The 11,554-nt window shown below is 44.0% G+C and overlaps 1 protein-coding gene across 1 annotated transcript; it reads left to right on the top strand.

The window, feature by feature from the left end:
- Positions 1–420: 420 nt before the first annotated feature.
- LOC123049931 (uncharacterized) lies at positions 421–1,360 on the top strand. Its single transcript, XM_044472781.1, has 2 exons — positions 421–530; positions 726–1,360. Exons 1-2 carry the CDS (start codon positions 508–510, stop codon positions 1,276–1,278), a joined length of 576 nt encoding a protein of 191 aa, XP_044328716.1. The 5' UTR covers positions 421–507; the 3' UTR covers positions 1,279–1,360.
- Positions 1,361–11,554: the final 10,194 nt, after the last annotated feature.

Below are 11,554 nucleotides of genomic sequence, written 5' to 3'. Positions count from 1 at the left end.
AGGAAACACAGGTGGCTTTCGCATCGATGGGCCAGTCGTGCATCGCGCGTGTGCGTCGAGCTTCTGTTTGAAGCAGAATGCGTTGTACAGGAGGTCCCATCCATCTCACTTAAAGCGAGAAATAGCTCTCACGATATAAAAACAGCATAGGAAAGAAACCACCCCTACCGTGCTTCATCTCGGGGGCCCGGGCTGTGCTTCTTCTGTGCGTATACGGTACGGATTCCTCCTTACAGCTGCTGCTACACACTGCCTCAAAAAAAGAAAAAACTGCTGCTACGCACTTGCGTGTAAGAGTTTGTCTCAAAAACTTACGTGTAAGAGTTTGTCTCAGAAAATACTTACGTGAGTTCGGATTGGACTCTTATAAGCAGCCATGCTTCTGCCTTCTGGTGTGTATAAAGATCTCGCAAGGACCAGAGAATATCAGCAGCCGGCAAACCCGTAGACAAACGTAGCATCCAAATAGTTCTCGAGGATCGCTAATTAGGAGATAAAGCAGCGGCCATGGATAGGAACCGAGAACACAGGTATGGTCCACCCGTTCGATTAACACAATCTTGGTTATATATTTTTATTTCACGGGTTAACTTGATTTTTTTTCCACTACAAACATCGGTTAATTTCACGAGTCATGGTACTCTTTTTCTCGTTGTATGTTGGGCATTATCTCGTTATAATATTATTATAAACCTAACTCATCATGTTTTTTTTACATTGGGCAGCAAAAGCCATCCGAGCAAAAAAATCAAGATGCCAAGAAAAAGTTTTAGACTTTGTCAACGTAATGAGTATGGTACTTTCTCTTTTGGTGACCGCTGTCTTATGCTCAAGACCACATCATTGTACCGTGAAAAATACAACCGCACGTCTCTTGGATTAGCACTTGACAACTACAATGAACTCATGAGGAGAGGCATGCTCACATGGGAAGCTTACACGAAACACCACCTCGCCATCAACAGCTCATTGCAAATTATTAGGAATAGCATCCAAAAATACAAAGAACGTCGCTTGCAGGCGGGGATGTTTTACTTGGTGCCGTATACAGAAGGAGAAGGGCTGGAAACCCGTACACACTTGTACCACATGCCTCTCAAGGAAGCGCTAAGGAAACGACGGCAGGAAATGAAAAGGAGGAAACAACTATTGGATGCATCCGACAATTCCAAGGAATATTCGAACATCCTAGACTCCATGCTGAGACCGTCTGTGAAAATGTTGGTCATGTATACCTTATCTTCCATTGTATTAGGATGTGTGATACTGTGTTTTTGAAAGGTCATATCAACAGTGTGCAGTATAGCTTGTTTGGTACGGTTTATTTCCTCGTTGAGAGATTTTCTCTTAATGTTAATGTACTGGCTGTTAATCCATCAATTATTTGTTTATAGTGTATTAAAAGCCATCCGGGCAAAAATATCAAGATGTCAAGAAAAACGTTTTAGACTTTGTCGTGGTGATGAGTATGATAATTTCTCTTTTGTTGACCACTGTCTTATGCTCAAGACCATATCACTGTACTGCGCATCTCTTAGATTAGCACTTGAGGACTACAATAAACTCGTGAGGAGAGGCATGCTCACATGGGAATATTACAAAAAACACCGCCTCGCCATCGATAGCTCAATGCAAATTATCAGGGACAACATCAAAAAAATACAAAGAGCATGGCTTGCAGGCTGAGATGTTTTACTTGGTGCCTCTTCCAGACGGACAAGGGGAGGAAACCCGTACACATTTGTACCACATGCCTCTCAAGGAAGCGCTAAGGAAACGACGTCAGGAAACAAAAAGGAGGAAACAATTATTCGATGCATCCAACAATTCCAAGGAATATTCAAACATCCTAGATTCCATGCTGAGACCGTGTGTGAAAATGCTGGTCATGTATACCTTATCTTCCGTTGTATTAGGACGTGTGATACTGTGCTTTTGAAAGGTCAACAATAGAGTGGAGTATAGCTTTCTGGCAGGGTTTGTTACCATTGTTAATAGATTTTCTCTTAATATCAATGTGCCAGATGTTAACCTTTCTAACCGATATTACTCATGTTTTGAAAATTTCTCAATTTGAACCTTCATTGATGCACTTTGGTGCCACATTCTACCCCCAACCAATTTTTTCCCAATTTTGTGCTTAGTTGGCATGTAATGAAGTCTTTTTTCTGCAAAAAAAATAAATATAAATCGTTGTAAGTTACTTTGTGCTGCAGATTAAGAACAAGCCATAGCAGTGAAAGCATAGGTAATATGAGATTCCACTACCACAAAAATCTAAAAGAGAAAAATGACCCAGTTACCAAGCATTTAACACTGCATGAACTACTAAGCAAAGAGTATTGAGGGGGGAAAGAGGAGGGGGTGGAAGCTGCTCACAGGGGGAAGGCCGGAAGCAGGTTGCAGCGACTGATCGACGGCGACGGCTGAGGCAGATTCCGGCGAGGGGGAACTGGCGCGGGTGGCGTTGCAGGGGCTCCTCGGCTTCAATCCGATGTTGAGGGAGATGAAGACGAAGGCTGTGGTACTGTCGGACTTCGCAGAACGACAAATGGTGGCCGGTAGGCACGTCGACTGTGGTGGTGCGGCGATGGTCGCGCTCTCGGGTTCGTCTGGAGCGAGGGGAACGAGCGGGGGGAATGGTCAGGGGGCTAGGTGTAGGATCGAAAGTATGTCTAGAGGGGGGGTGATTAGACTACTTGACCAAATACAAATCTAGCCTTTTCCCAGTTTTAAGTCTTGGCAGATTTTAGCAACTTATCACAAGTCAAGCAATCAACCTACACATGCAAATCTAAAAGTATAGCAGCGGAATGTAAATCATTGCATATGAAGGTAAAGGGGAGGAGTTTTGAGGGAGCAAACGCAATGTAGACACGGAGATTTTTGGCGTGGTTCCGGTAGGTGGTGCTATCGTACATCCACGTTGATGGAGACTTCAACCCATGAAGGGAAACGACTGCGCGAGTCCATGGAGGGCTCCACCCACGAAGGGTCCACGAAGAAGCAACCTTGTCTATCCCACCATGGCCATCGCCCATGAAGGACTTGCCTCACTAGGGTAGATCTTCACGAAGTAGGCGATCTCCTTGCCCGTACAAACTCCTTGGTTCAACTCCACAATCTTGACGGAGGCTCCCAAGTCACACCTAACCAATCTAGGAGACACTACTCTCCAAAAGGTAATAGATGGTGTGTTGATGATGAACTCCTTGCTCTTGTGCTTCAAATGATAGTCTCCCCAACACTCAACTCTCTCTCATGGACTTGGATTTGGTGGAAAGATGATTTGAGTGGAAAGCAACTTGGGGAAGGCTAGAGATCAAGATTCTTGTGGTTGGATTGGAATATCTTGGTCTCAACACATGAGTATGTGGTTCTCTCTCAGAAAATGTATGCTGAAAGTGTAGGCACGTTCTGATGGCTCTCTCCACGAATGAAGAGTGGGTGGAGGGGTATATATAGCCTCCACACAAAATCTAACCGTTACACACAATTTACCAAACTCGGTGGGACCGAATCGAGAAACTCGGTCAGACCGATTTAGTTCAAAATGTGAACGTTAGGCTTACCGACATGTCAACTCGGTGGGACTGATTTCATTAGGGTTAGGGCATAACGTAATCTCGGTGAGACCGATCACATAAACTCGGTAGGACCGATTTCAGTAATAGGCAAACAGAGAGTTGGTTAGGCAAACTCGGTGGGACCGAATCGCTCATTTCGGTAAGACCGAAACGTTACAAAATGGAAACAGAGAGTTTGCATTGCGAACTCGGTGGGACCGATCGCTCAACTCGGTTGGACCGAAACGTTATGAAGGGAAACAGAGAGTTTGCAATCCCATCTCGGTGAGACCGAGATCCCTATTGGTGAGACCGAAGTGACTAGGGTTTCTGGCTATGGCTATGTCAAATGAACTCGGTGGCACCGGATAGATCAAATCGGTAGGGCCAAGTTTGACTTTTGGTTTGGGACAAATGTGGAAATGAGAAAGTGGTTGAGGGCTTTTGGAGCATATCACTAAGCATTTTGAGCAAGCAAGCCATTAAGCAACACCTCATCCCCTTTTAATAGTATTGGCTTTTCCTATGGACTCAATGTGATCTTGGATCACTAAAATGAAAATGTAGAGTCTTGAGCTTGAGCCAATATGTGTCCTTAGCATTTTGAGGGGTCCACATTCCTAGTGGTTAGGCGTTGCATGTAGATGTAGTTCAAATTTGAATTACGATCATTAAATGGTTAGAAAATCACTTAAATGTCTTTAAAAGGTCAAATGACCCCTGAAATTTTCCAAATTTTCACATGACAGTTGTATTAGTGCACGTTAAATGTTGGAAACAATTTGAAGGCCGTAAGAGGAAGCTATCTCCCGTTCGTCATCAAACATGCACTGTTCCCTCTCGGAACCACGAACCTTCTAGCGAGTTGCTCCGGTTTGTGAGGGGTGTGTGTCCAAACGTTCGTCAAACATGCCAATTTCTTTACCACATCATCTTGGTGGCATGACATCAAATCAAGCAAGGTTTCATGTTTTTCTGATCATTTTTTTATTTTTTTGGAATTAAAATGCCATGGCACTCCATGCATGTTCCCATGCCTTGAGACCAATATGTTTGAAAATTCCTTCTAATTTATTGCACATGGAATTAACTCGCACACAAGTACACAAAAATATGATTTTTCAAGCCGTTATGGTTAGGCGTTGCATGTAGATGTAGTTCAAATTTGAATTACGGTCATTAAATGGTTAGAAAATCACTTAAATGTCTTTAAAAGGTCAAATGACCCCTGAAATTTTCCAAATTTTCACATGACAGTTGTATTAGTGCACGTTAAACGTAGGAAAAATTTTGAAGGCCGTAAGAGGAAGCTATCTCCCGTTCATCATCAAACATGCATTGTTCCCTCTCGGAACCACGAACCTTCTAGCGAGTTGCTCCGGTTTGTGAGGGGTGTGTGTCCAAACGTTCGTCAAACATGCCAATTTCTTTACCACATCATCTTGGTGGCATGACATTACATCAACCAAGGTTTCATGTTTTTCTGATCATTTTTTTATTTTTTGGAATTAAAATGCCATGGCACTCCATGCATACGTATGCATGTGTCCATGTCGTGAGACCAATATGTTTGAAAATTCATTCTAATTTACTGCACATGGAATTAACTCTCACACAAGTACACAGATATGATTTTTCAAACCGTTTTGGTCAGGCGTTGCATGTAGATGTAGTTAAAATTTGAATTACGGTCATTAAATGGTTAGCAAATCACTTAAATGTCTTTATAAGGTCAAATGACCCCTAGAATTTTCCAAAATTTCACATTACAGTTGTAGTAGTGCATGTTAGACGTAGAAAATAAATTGAAGGCCGTAAGAGGAAGCTATCTCCTGTTCGTCATCAAACAGGCATTGTTCCCTCTCGGAACCACGAGCCTTCTAGTGAGTTGCTCCGGTTTGTGAGGGGTGTGTGTCCAAACTTTCGTCAAACATGCCAATTTCTTTACCACATCATCTTGGTGGCATGACATTACATCAACCAAGGTTTCATGTGTTTCTGATTTTTTTTGAATTAAAATGTCATGTCCCTCCATGCATACGTATGCATGCATGTGTCCATGTCGTGAGACAAATATGTTTAAAAATTCCTTCTAGTTTACTGCACATGGAATTAACTCGCACACAAGTATACAAATATGATTTTTTTAACCCGTTTTGGTTAGGCGTTGCATGTAGATGTAGTTTAAATTTGAATTACGGTCATTAAATGGCTAGAAAATCACTTAAATATCTTTAAAAGGGTAAATGACCCCTAGAATTTTCAAAAAATTCACATTACAGTTGTAGTAGTGCATGTTAGACGTAGAAAAAAAATTGAAGGCCTTAAGAGGAAGCTAGCTATGTCCTATTCGTCATTAAACATTCATTGTTCCCTCTCGGAACCACGAGCCTTCTAGTGAGTTGCTCCGGTTTGTGAGGGTGTGTGCCCAAACTTTCGTCAAACATGCCATTTTTTACCACATCATCTTGGTGGCATGACATTACATCAACCAAGGTTTCATGTGTTTTTGATTTTTTTTATTTTTGGAATTAAAATGCCATGTCACTCCATGCTTAATTGTATGTCATAGTCGTTAGACCAATATGTTTGAAAATTCCTTCCAATTTACTGCACATGGAATTAAATCGCGCACAAGTACACGAAATATGAGTTTTCAAACTGCTATGGTTAGCTGTTGCATGTACATGTAGTTCAAATTTCAATTACAGTCATGAAATGGCTAGAAAATCACTTAAATGTCTTAAAAGGTCAAATGACCCCTGAAATTTGCCAAAATTTTACATGACAGTTGTATTAGTACTACAAAATTTCTCGTTCATTTAAAACACCATCCGTTAGCACTTTAGTCCAAATTCGTCTTTCACACCTAATAAAAAATATCTAGAACATCACACACAGTTGTTTTCTAGGAACCGTTTGCGATGAAAATATATGGGTCTATTTAAGTCTCCCTCCTTAAGCTTCGCCGGCTCGTCTGCTCTAGTGCCGGCAACCCCCGAATCCACGAATCCCGATCCCCATTCCCGCACCCCCTTCTTGCAAAGATGACCCCGTGGAAACACTTCGTGAAGGCCCGTACGATGGTCGCGTCCCCCCGAGCGCCGCCGCCTGCGCCGAGGAGCGCGGCTGCCTACGCCAAGAGTGCCATCGCTTCCGCATTGAGTGTGGCCGCTTCTGCCGAGAGGGTGTCTGCGGCAGCCGACAGGGCAGCTGCAGCAGCCGAGACGGCTGCAGCTGCTGCTGCGACGGCGGCTGCAAACGCCGAGAGCGCTCGAGCTGCCGTCCGTGCCGCTGATGTCGCCCTGGCCCGGGTCGAGGCCATCCACTCCAAGATCGAGGATGCAGACGCCAAGATATTCCAGGCCACCTCGGACTCCAACATGCAACCCACGTCTGAAAAGGCGGTGGTGGCCATGGAGCACCTGCTTCCTCATGAGGTCGCCGAGTGGGAGCTGGAGATGCAGGAGGCGGTGGAGATCAAGGAGCGCCGGGAGGAGGAGTTCCGGATGGCCGAGGTCGAGGTAGAGAAGAGTTTGTCCATCGAGGAGTCGGCGGTGGAGTACCAACGCGAGCTCTGGCACAACCACTACTACGAGTACTACAACCTTGAGGGCGGCGCCGAGGACGAGGACACGGTCGACTTCAGCAGGGGGGACGCGGAGTCCACCAACGGCGGCATGTCGCCAGGACAAGTCATCGACGTCTCATCTCACACCGGCGATGCATAGGCCGGCGCGGCGGCGGATTTGTTAAAATTATGCGTACTTAGGCTTTGTTTTTAATGCTGGTCTTTTGTTAGAGCAATGTTTAGGTCAACTGGCTCTGTTTAATTGCTAAAATTGCTCGATTCAGTAAGTGTGGTCTGTCTGTTGTACGCTCTTTTGTGTGCCCAAATTAGCAAGCGATGTTAAATTATGCAATGACGTACCCAGGGAAATTTCCACCAAAATTTGAATTGTCAAACTCATACCATGCGCGTAAAGCGGAAGAATCATTTGCGATGCACACAATCGTTCAAAGTGAATGGTCCGGCGGCACCGCGCGCAAAGTTTCCCTCCACATTTCCAAAATTTTGGCCTACCGCCAAAATATCTACCCCCTTCCCCACCCCCTTTTCTCCCCGACCAGAAGTCACATTTCCCTTGTTTCCTCCTTCCTTCTTTCCTTGCTAAGCTATAGCCGCTTCCTCGCTCTCGCCGTCTCGCATCCTACCGCCGGGGTCGCATGGTCTTCTTACAAGACCTCTCCAGCGGTTCCTCCTCTGGCGACTACTCCTTCACCACCCAGGTATGCCTCTCTTCTCTCTCTCAGGCTATGACTTGGAATGAAGGATTTTTACCCGGCGGTCGATTTGAGTCATTTCTTCCTCTTGTAGCTCCCTAAGACCATCAGTGGCAACGAATGGAGCGGGGTGGCTGAAGATCTATCTGCTCGTTGCCACCATCAATCTCCATGCATGAAGCTAGTTGCGTTTGATTCTGTGGACAGTGGGAGGAAGTTTCTGGCATGTGCAGAGAAGGTTAGACCCTCTTTTGTTGTTACAAATCATTTGTTAGATGTGATTCAGACACCGTCACGATCCCAACCCATTCATACCACACCTTCAACCAAACGCATCCTAAGATAGTGTCACAGTTTGTAATTGTTGCCATCTCATCAGCGGTGCCATTAGAAAATTATTTGCGCCGCTTTAGCAGTTTGTGCAGCCAACTTTGGTCCACACATCCGAGCAGCCAAGCAGTAAAATACTAAATCTTTATGGCACGAAGGAACTAGGCATCGCAGCAACTACCTGCTCCGGAGTCCGGGTCCCTGATTTTTTTCACTGCATCAGCTCGCTAGTGAAGGGCACCGGTGCGAGATGTAGCAACAGTTGTATTTACCCCAGTTTTGGCATACATAGTGGACGGCCTTAGTGCTATTAGTTCTATGTTACTAAATTTATGCATGTACACACCTGTTAGTATCAATTTGTTGTCATCCAAACACTGTCGCTATGCAGTTGCAGTTATATTTACCTTCCTCGTAAAATGTTTAATTTGTTATTTATTGTACATGAGTAAGAACTTGTAGCGTCGTTGTAGTTAATTATAGCTTCTGATGTTCCAGAATTTGGTTGTTGTCTCAGTACAAATTATTTCATTTCTACATTGATCTTTTGAGAAGATATGTCATAATTAACACGTTTCTTCAGTTTTTCAAAATAAGCGTTGGTGATTTTCTATGTTGTTATAAACCCATTTCCCCTACAATTGTTACTGTTCTAGTTTTAAATATTATAGGATGAACGGAAGTGTTCTTACTTGGAGTGGGTTGATCAAGAGTGGCCACAGTCTTTGAAGATGTGCCTAGCGAAGCTCTAGAGCATGTATGAGGAAGAGAACACACATAGGCTTAGAGAAAGTGTTGTCAACGCTGAAGCATATTTCGAGATGCGGGATAAAAAATTGAAGGTGGAGACTGAGCTCAGATTTTTTAAATCAGACTTTGCTAAGATGGTGTTGGCGAAGGAGGAGGCACTTTCCCAGTTGGCCCGTGCAAAACGTGTTCTTACTGAACTGAAAGCAGAGGTGGATAAGATGAGCCTGGATGATGTCGATTAGGGAAATGAATATATTGTTCTTATGAAGTTGAACTAGCTATATGTTGTACTGTGCTGTTTTCATGTAGCTACCGTACTGTGATGTTATAATATATTTATGTGCCTGATATGAAATTGGCAAATAGTTGTTCGATATGAAATGTGAATTTGCGTAATACTAGAATTATTAATTGTAAACTAATAAACCTGCTAAATGTGTCATGGACCTTTGAAAACGGTTCTAGCAGTAAAAGCGCTTGCGATGGATAGCTCAATGCCACACAGTTTTCTTCATCAAATCATGTCTGATATAGTTGATAAAAGCAAAAAGTTAACCATGGCAGACCGTGTGTGATAGTTACACCTTTCACACACGAGCCTACACATAAAACTGTGTGGGATGTACATCCGAACGGAAACGTGTTCCCTAGATTGACTGTGTGGGATGTACATAAGAACGGAAACATATTCCTTGGATTGACTGTGTGTGATATACATATGAACGAAAATGTTTTTCTGGGATTCACCGTGTGGGATGCACATACCTACGAAAATGATTTTCTCGGATTACCGTGTGGGATGTACATACCTACGGAAATGATTGAGTTTCGATGCCTCGCCCGATCGCACACGGCCCCAGCCTGGGTCCCAGGAGGGCCTATCCCCGACGATTTCTGGGTCGTGTGGTAAGGACACCCTATCGCACACACTCACTTGGCGACGGTTCCAAATGCCGTCACGGAAAGGGGTTAAAAACCATTTGTTTAGGACCGATGCGTACCAATGGCACCACCTATCGGAACCACGCCAAAAATCTCCGTGTCTACATTGCGTTTGCTCCCTCCAAACTCCTCCCCTTTACCTTCATATGCAATGATTTACATTATGCTGATATACTCTTAGATTTGCATGTGTAGGTTGATTGCTTGATTTGTGATAAGTTGCTAAAATCTACCAAGACTGAAAATTGGAAAAATGCTAGATTTTTATTTGGTCAAGTAGTCTAATCACCCCCCCTCTAGACATACTTTCGATCCTACAAGTGGTATCAGAGGTTTGGTCTCCATTTGCCTTGATTTTGATAGCTCTTGGTGATCATAGCCTTGGTTTCTCAACCTAGGAGAGTATGGCGTCTAGCGAGGGAAATTACCACCGTAGAGGTCCTTACTTTGATGGTACTAATTTTGCTATTTGGAAGCATAAGATGAAAATGCATATTCTTGGACATAACCCCGCCGTTTGGGCTATTGTGTGTATTGTCTTGCAAGGTGAATTCTTTGATGGGAGAGAACCAAACCGTGAAGCTACCATGGAAGAGTTGAAGATGCTGCAATACAATGCTCAAGCTTGCGATATCCTCTTCAACGGATTATGCCCCGAAGAGTTCAACAAAATCAGCCATCTTGAGAATGCAAAGGAAATTTGGGATACTTTGATTGATATGCACGAGGGTACCGACTCCGTCAAGGAATCCAAATTGGATGTGCTTCAAAGTCAACTTGACAAGTTCAAAATGAAGGATGGTGAAGGTGTCGCTGAAATGTACTCTAGGCTTGCTCTCATCACAAATGAGATTGCCGGCTTAGGAAGTGAAGAGATGACCGATAGATCCATCATCAAGAAGATCCTAAGAGCCTTGGATGGAAAATATGATACCGTGTGCACATTGATCCAAATGATGCCCAACTACAAAGATCTCAAGCCAACGGAAGTCACTGAAAGAATTGTTGCTCATGAGATGTCACTCAAGGATAAGGAAGAGCTTCACAACAAGTCAAGTGGTGCTTACAAAGCCGCATGTGATGCTCCTACATCATCAAGTGAGAAACAAACCTTCAATGAGGAATTGATCCTAATGGTGAAGAACTTCAACAAGTTCTACAAGAGTAGAAGCAAGGAAAGAAGTTCCCAGTCAAGGTCCTACACTAGAAAAAAAAGACACATCCGTGACATTTTGGGCCGAACGAAATTTTTTTCTGTCATACATATGACACTTCTATGACGATAATTGTGACAAAACCCGGTATCATCATAGATGTGGTGGGCTCCTACTTCTATGACAAAAAATCATGACAGAAAATTGGCTTTTCGTCCTGGGCGGGCCAGAGACGCAGCTGCATGCCATTCTTTGGGCCGTCCATGACGGAAAAACCCGTGGTAGAAGCGAGGGCGAGGAAAATTTTGGGGAGTTCCCAGTTACGGTGGGAGGTCGGGGGCCGAGCGATGCGCGTTTCTCTCGTACACGTACGCGCATGTGTGCGAGGCATTGGCTCAAACTGAACCCGAGCGATTGCACTGCAGGCTATGCATTACTGAACCCGAGCGATCGATCGATGGTTGTTAATTGAACCCGATCGAGCGATTCCTTCGCTACTGCTGCTAACTGAAGCCGATCGATTGGATG

This window comes from Triticum aestivum, chromosome 2D (genome assembly GCF_018294505.1).
Source record: "Triticum aestivum cultivar Chinese Spring chromosome 2D, IWGSC CS RefSeq v2.1, whole genome shotgun sequence".
Taxonomy (NCBI): domain Eukaryota; kingdom Viridiplantae; phylum Streptophyta; class Magnoliopsida; order Poales; family Poaceae; genus Triticum; species Triticum aestivum.
Note: the sequence above shows the minus strand (reverse complement) of the source record. Positions and strands in the feature narration are given on the sequence as shown.

Bases quoted from the DNA above. Each gene is read 5' to 3' on its own strand.
- LOC123049931 (XM_044472781.1), top strand. From the start codon at position 508: ATGGATAGGAACCGAGAACACAG. The intron at 531-725 runs GTATGGTCCACC...TACATTGGGCAG, and splicing joins GATAGGAACCGAGAACACAG to CAAAAGCCATCCGAGCAAAA.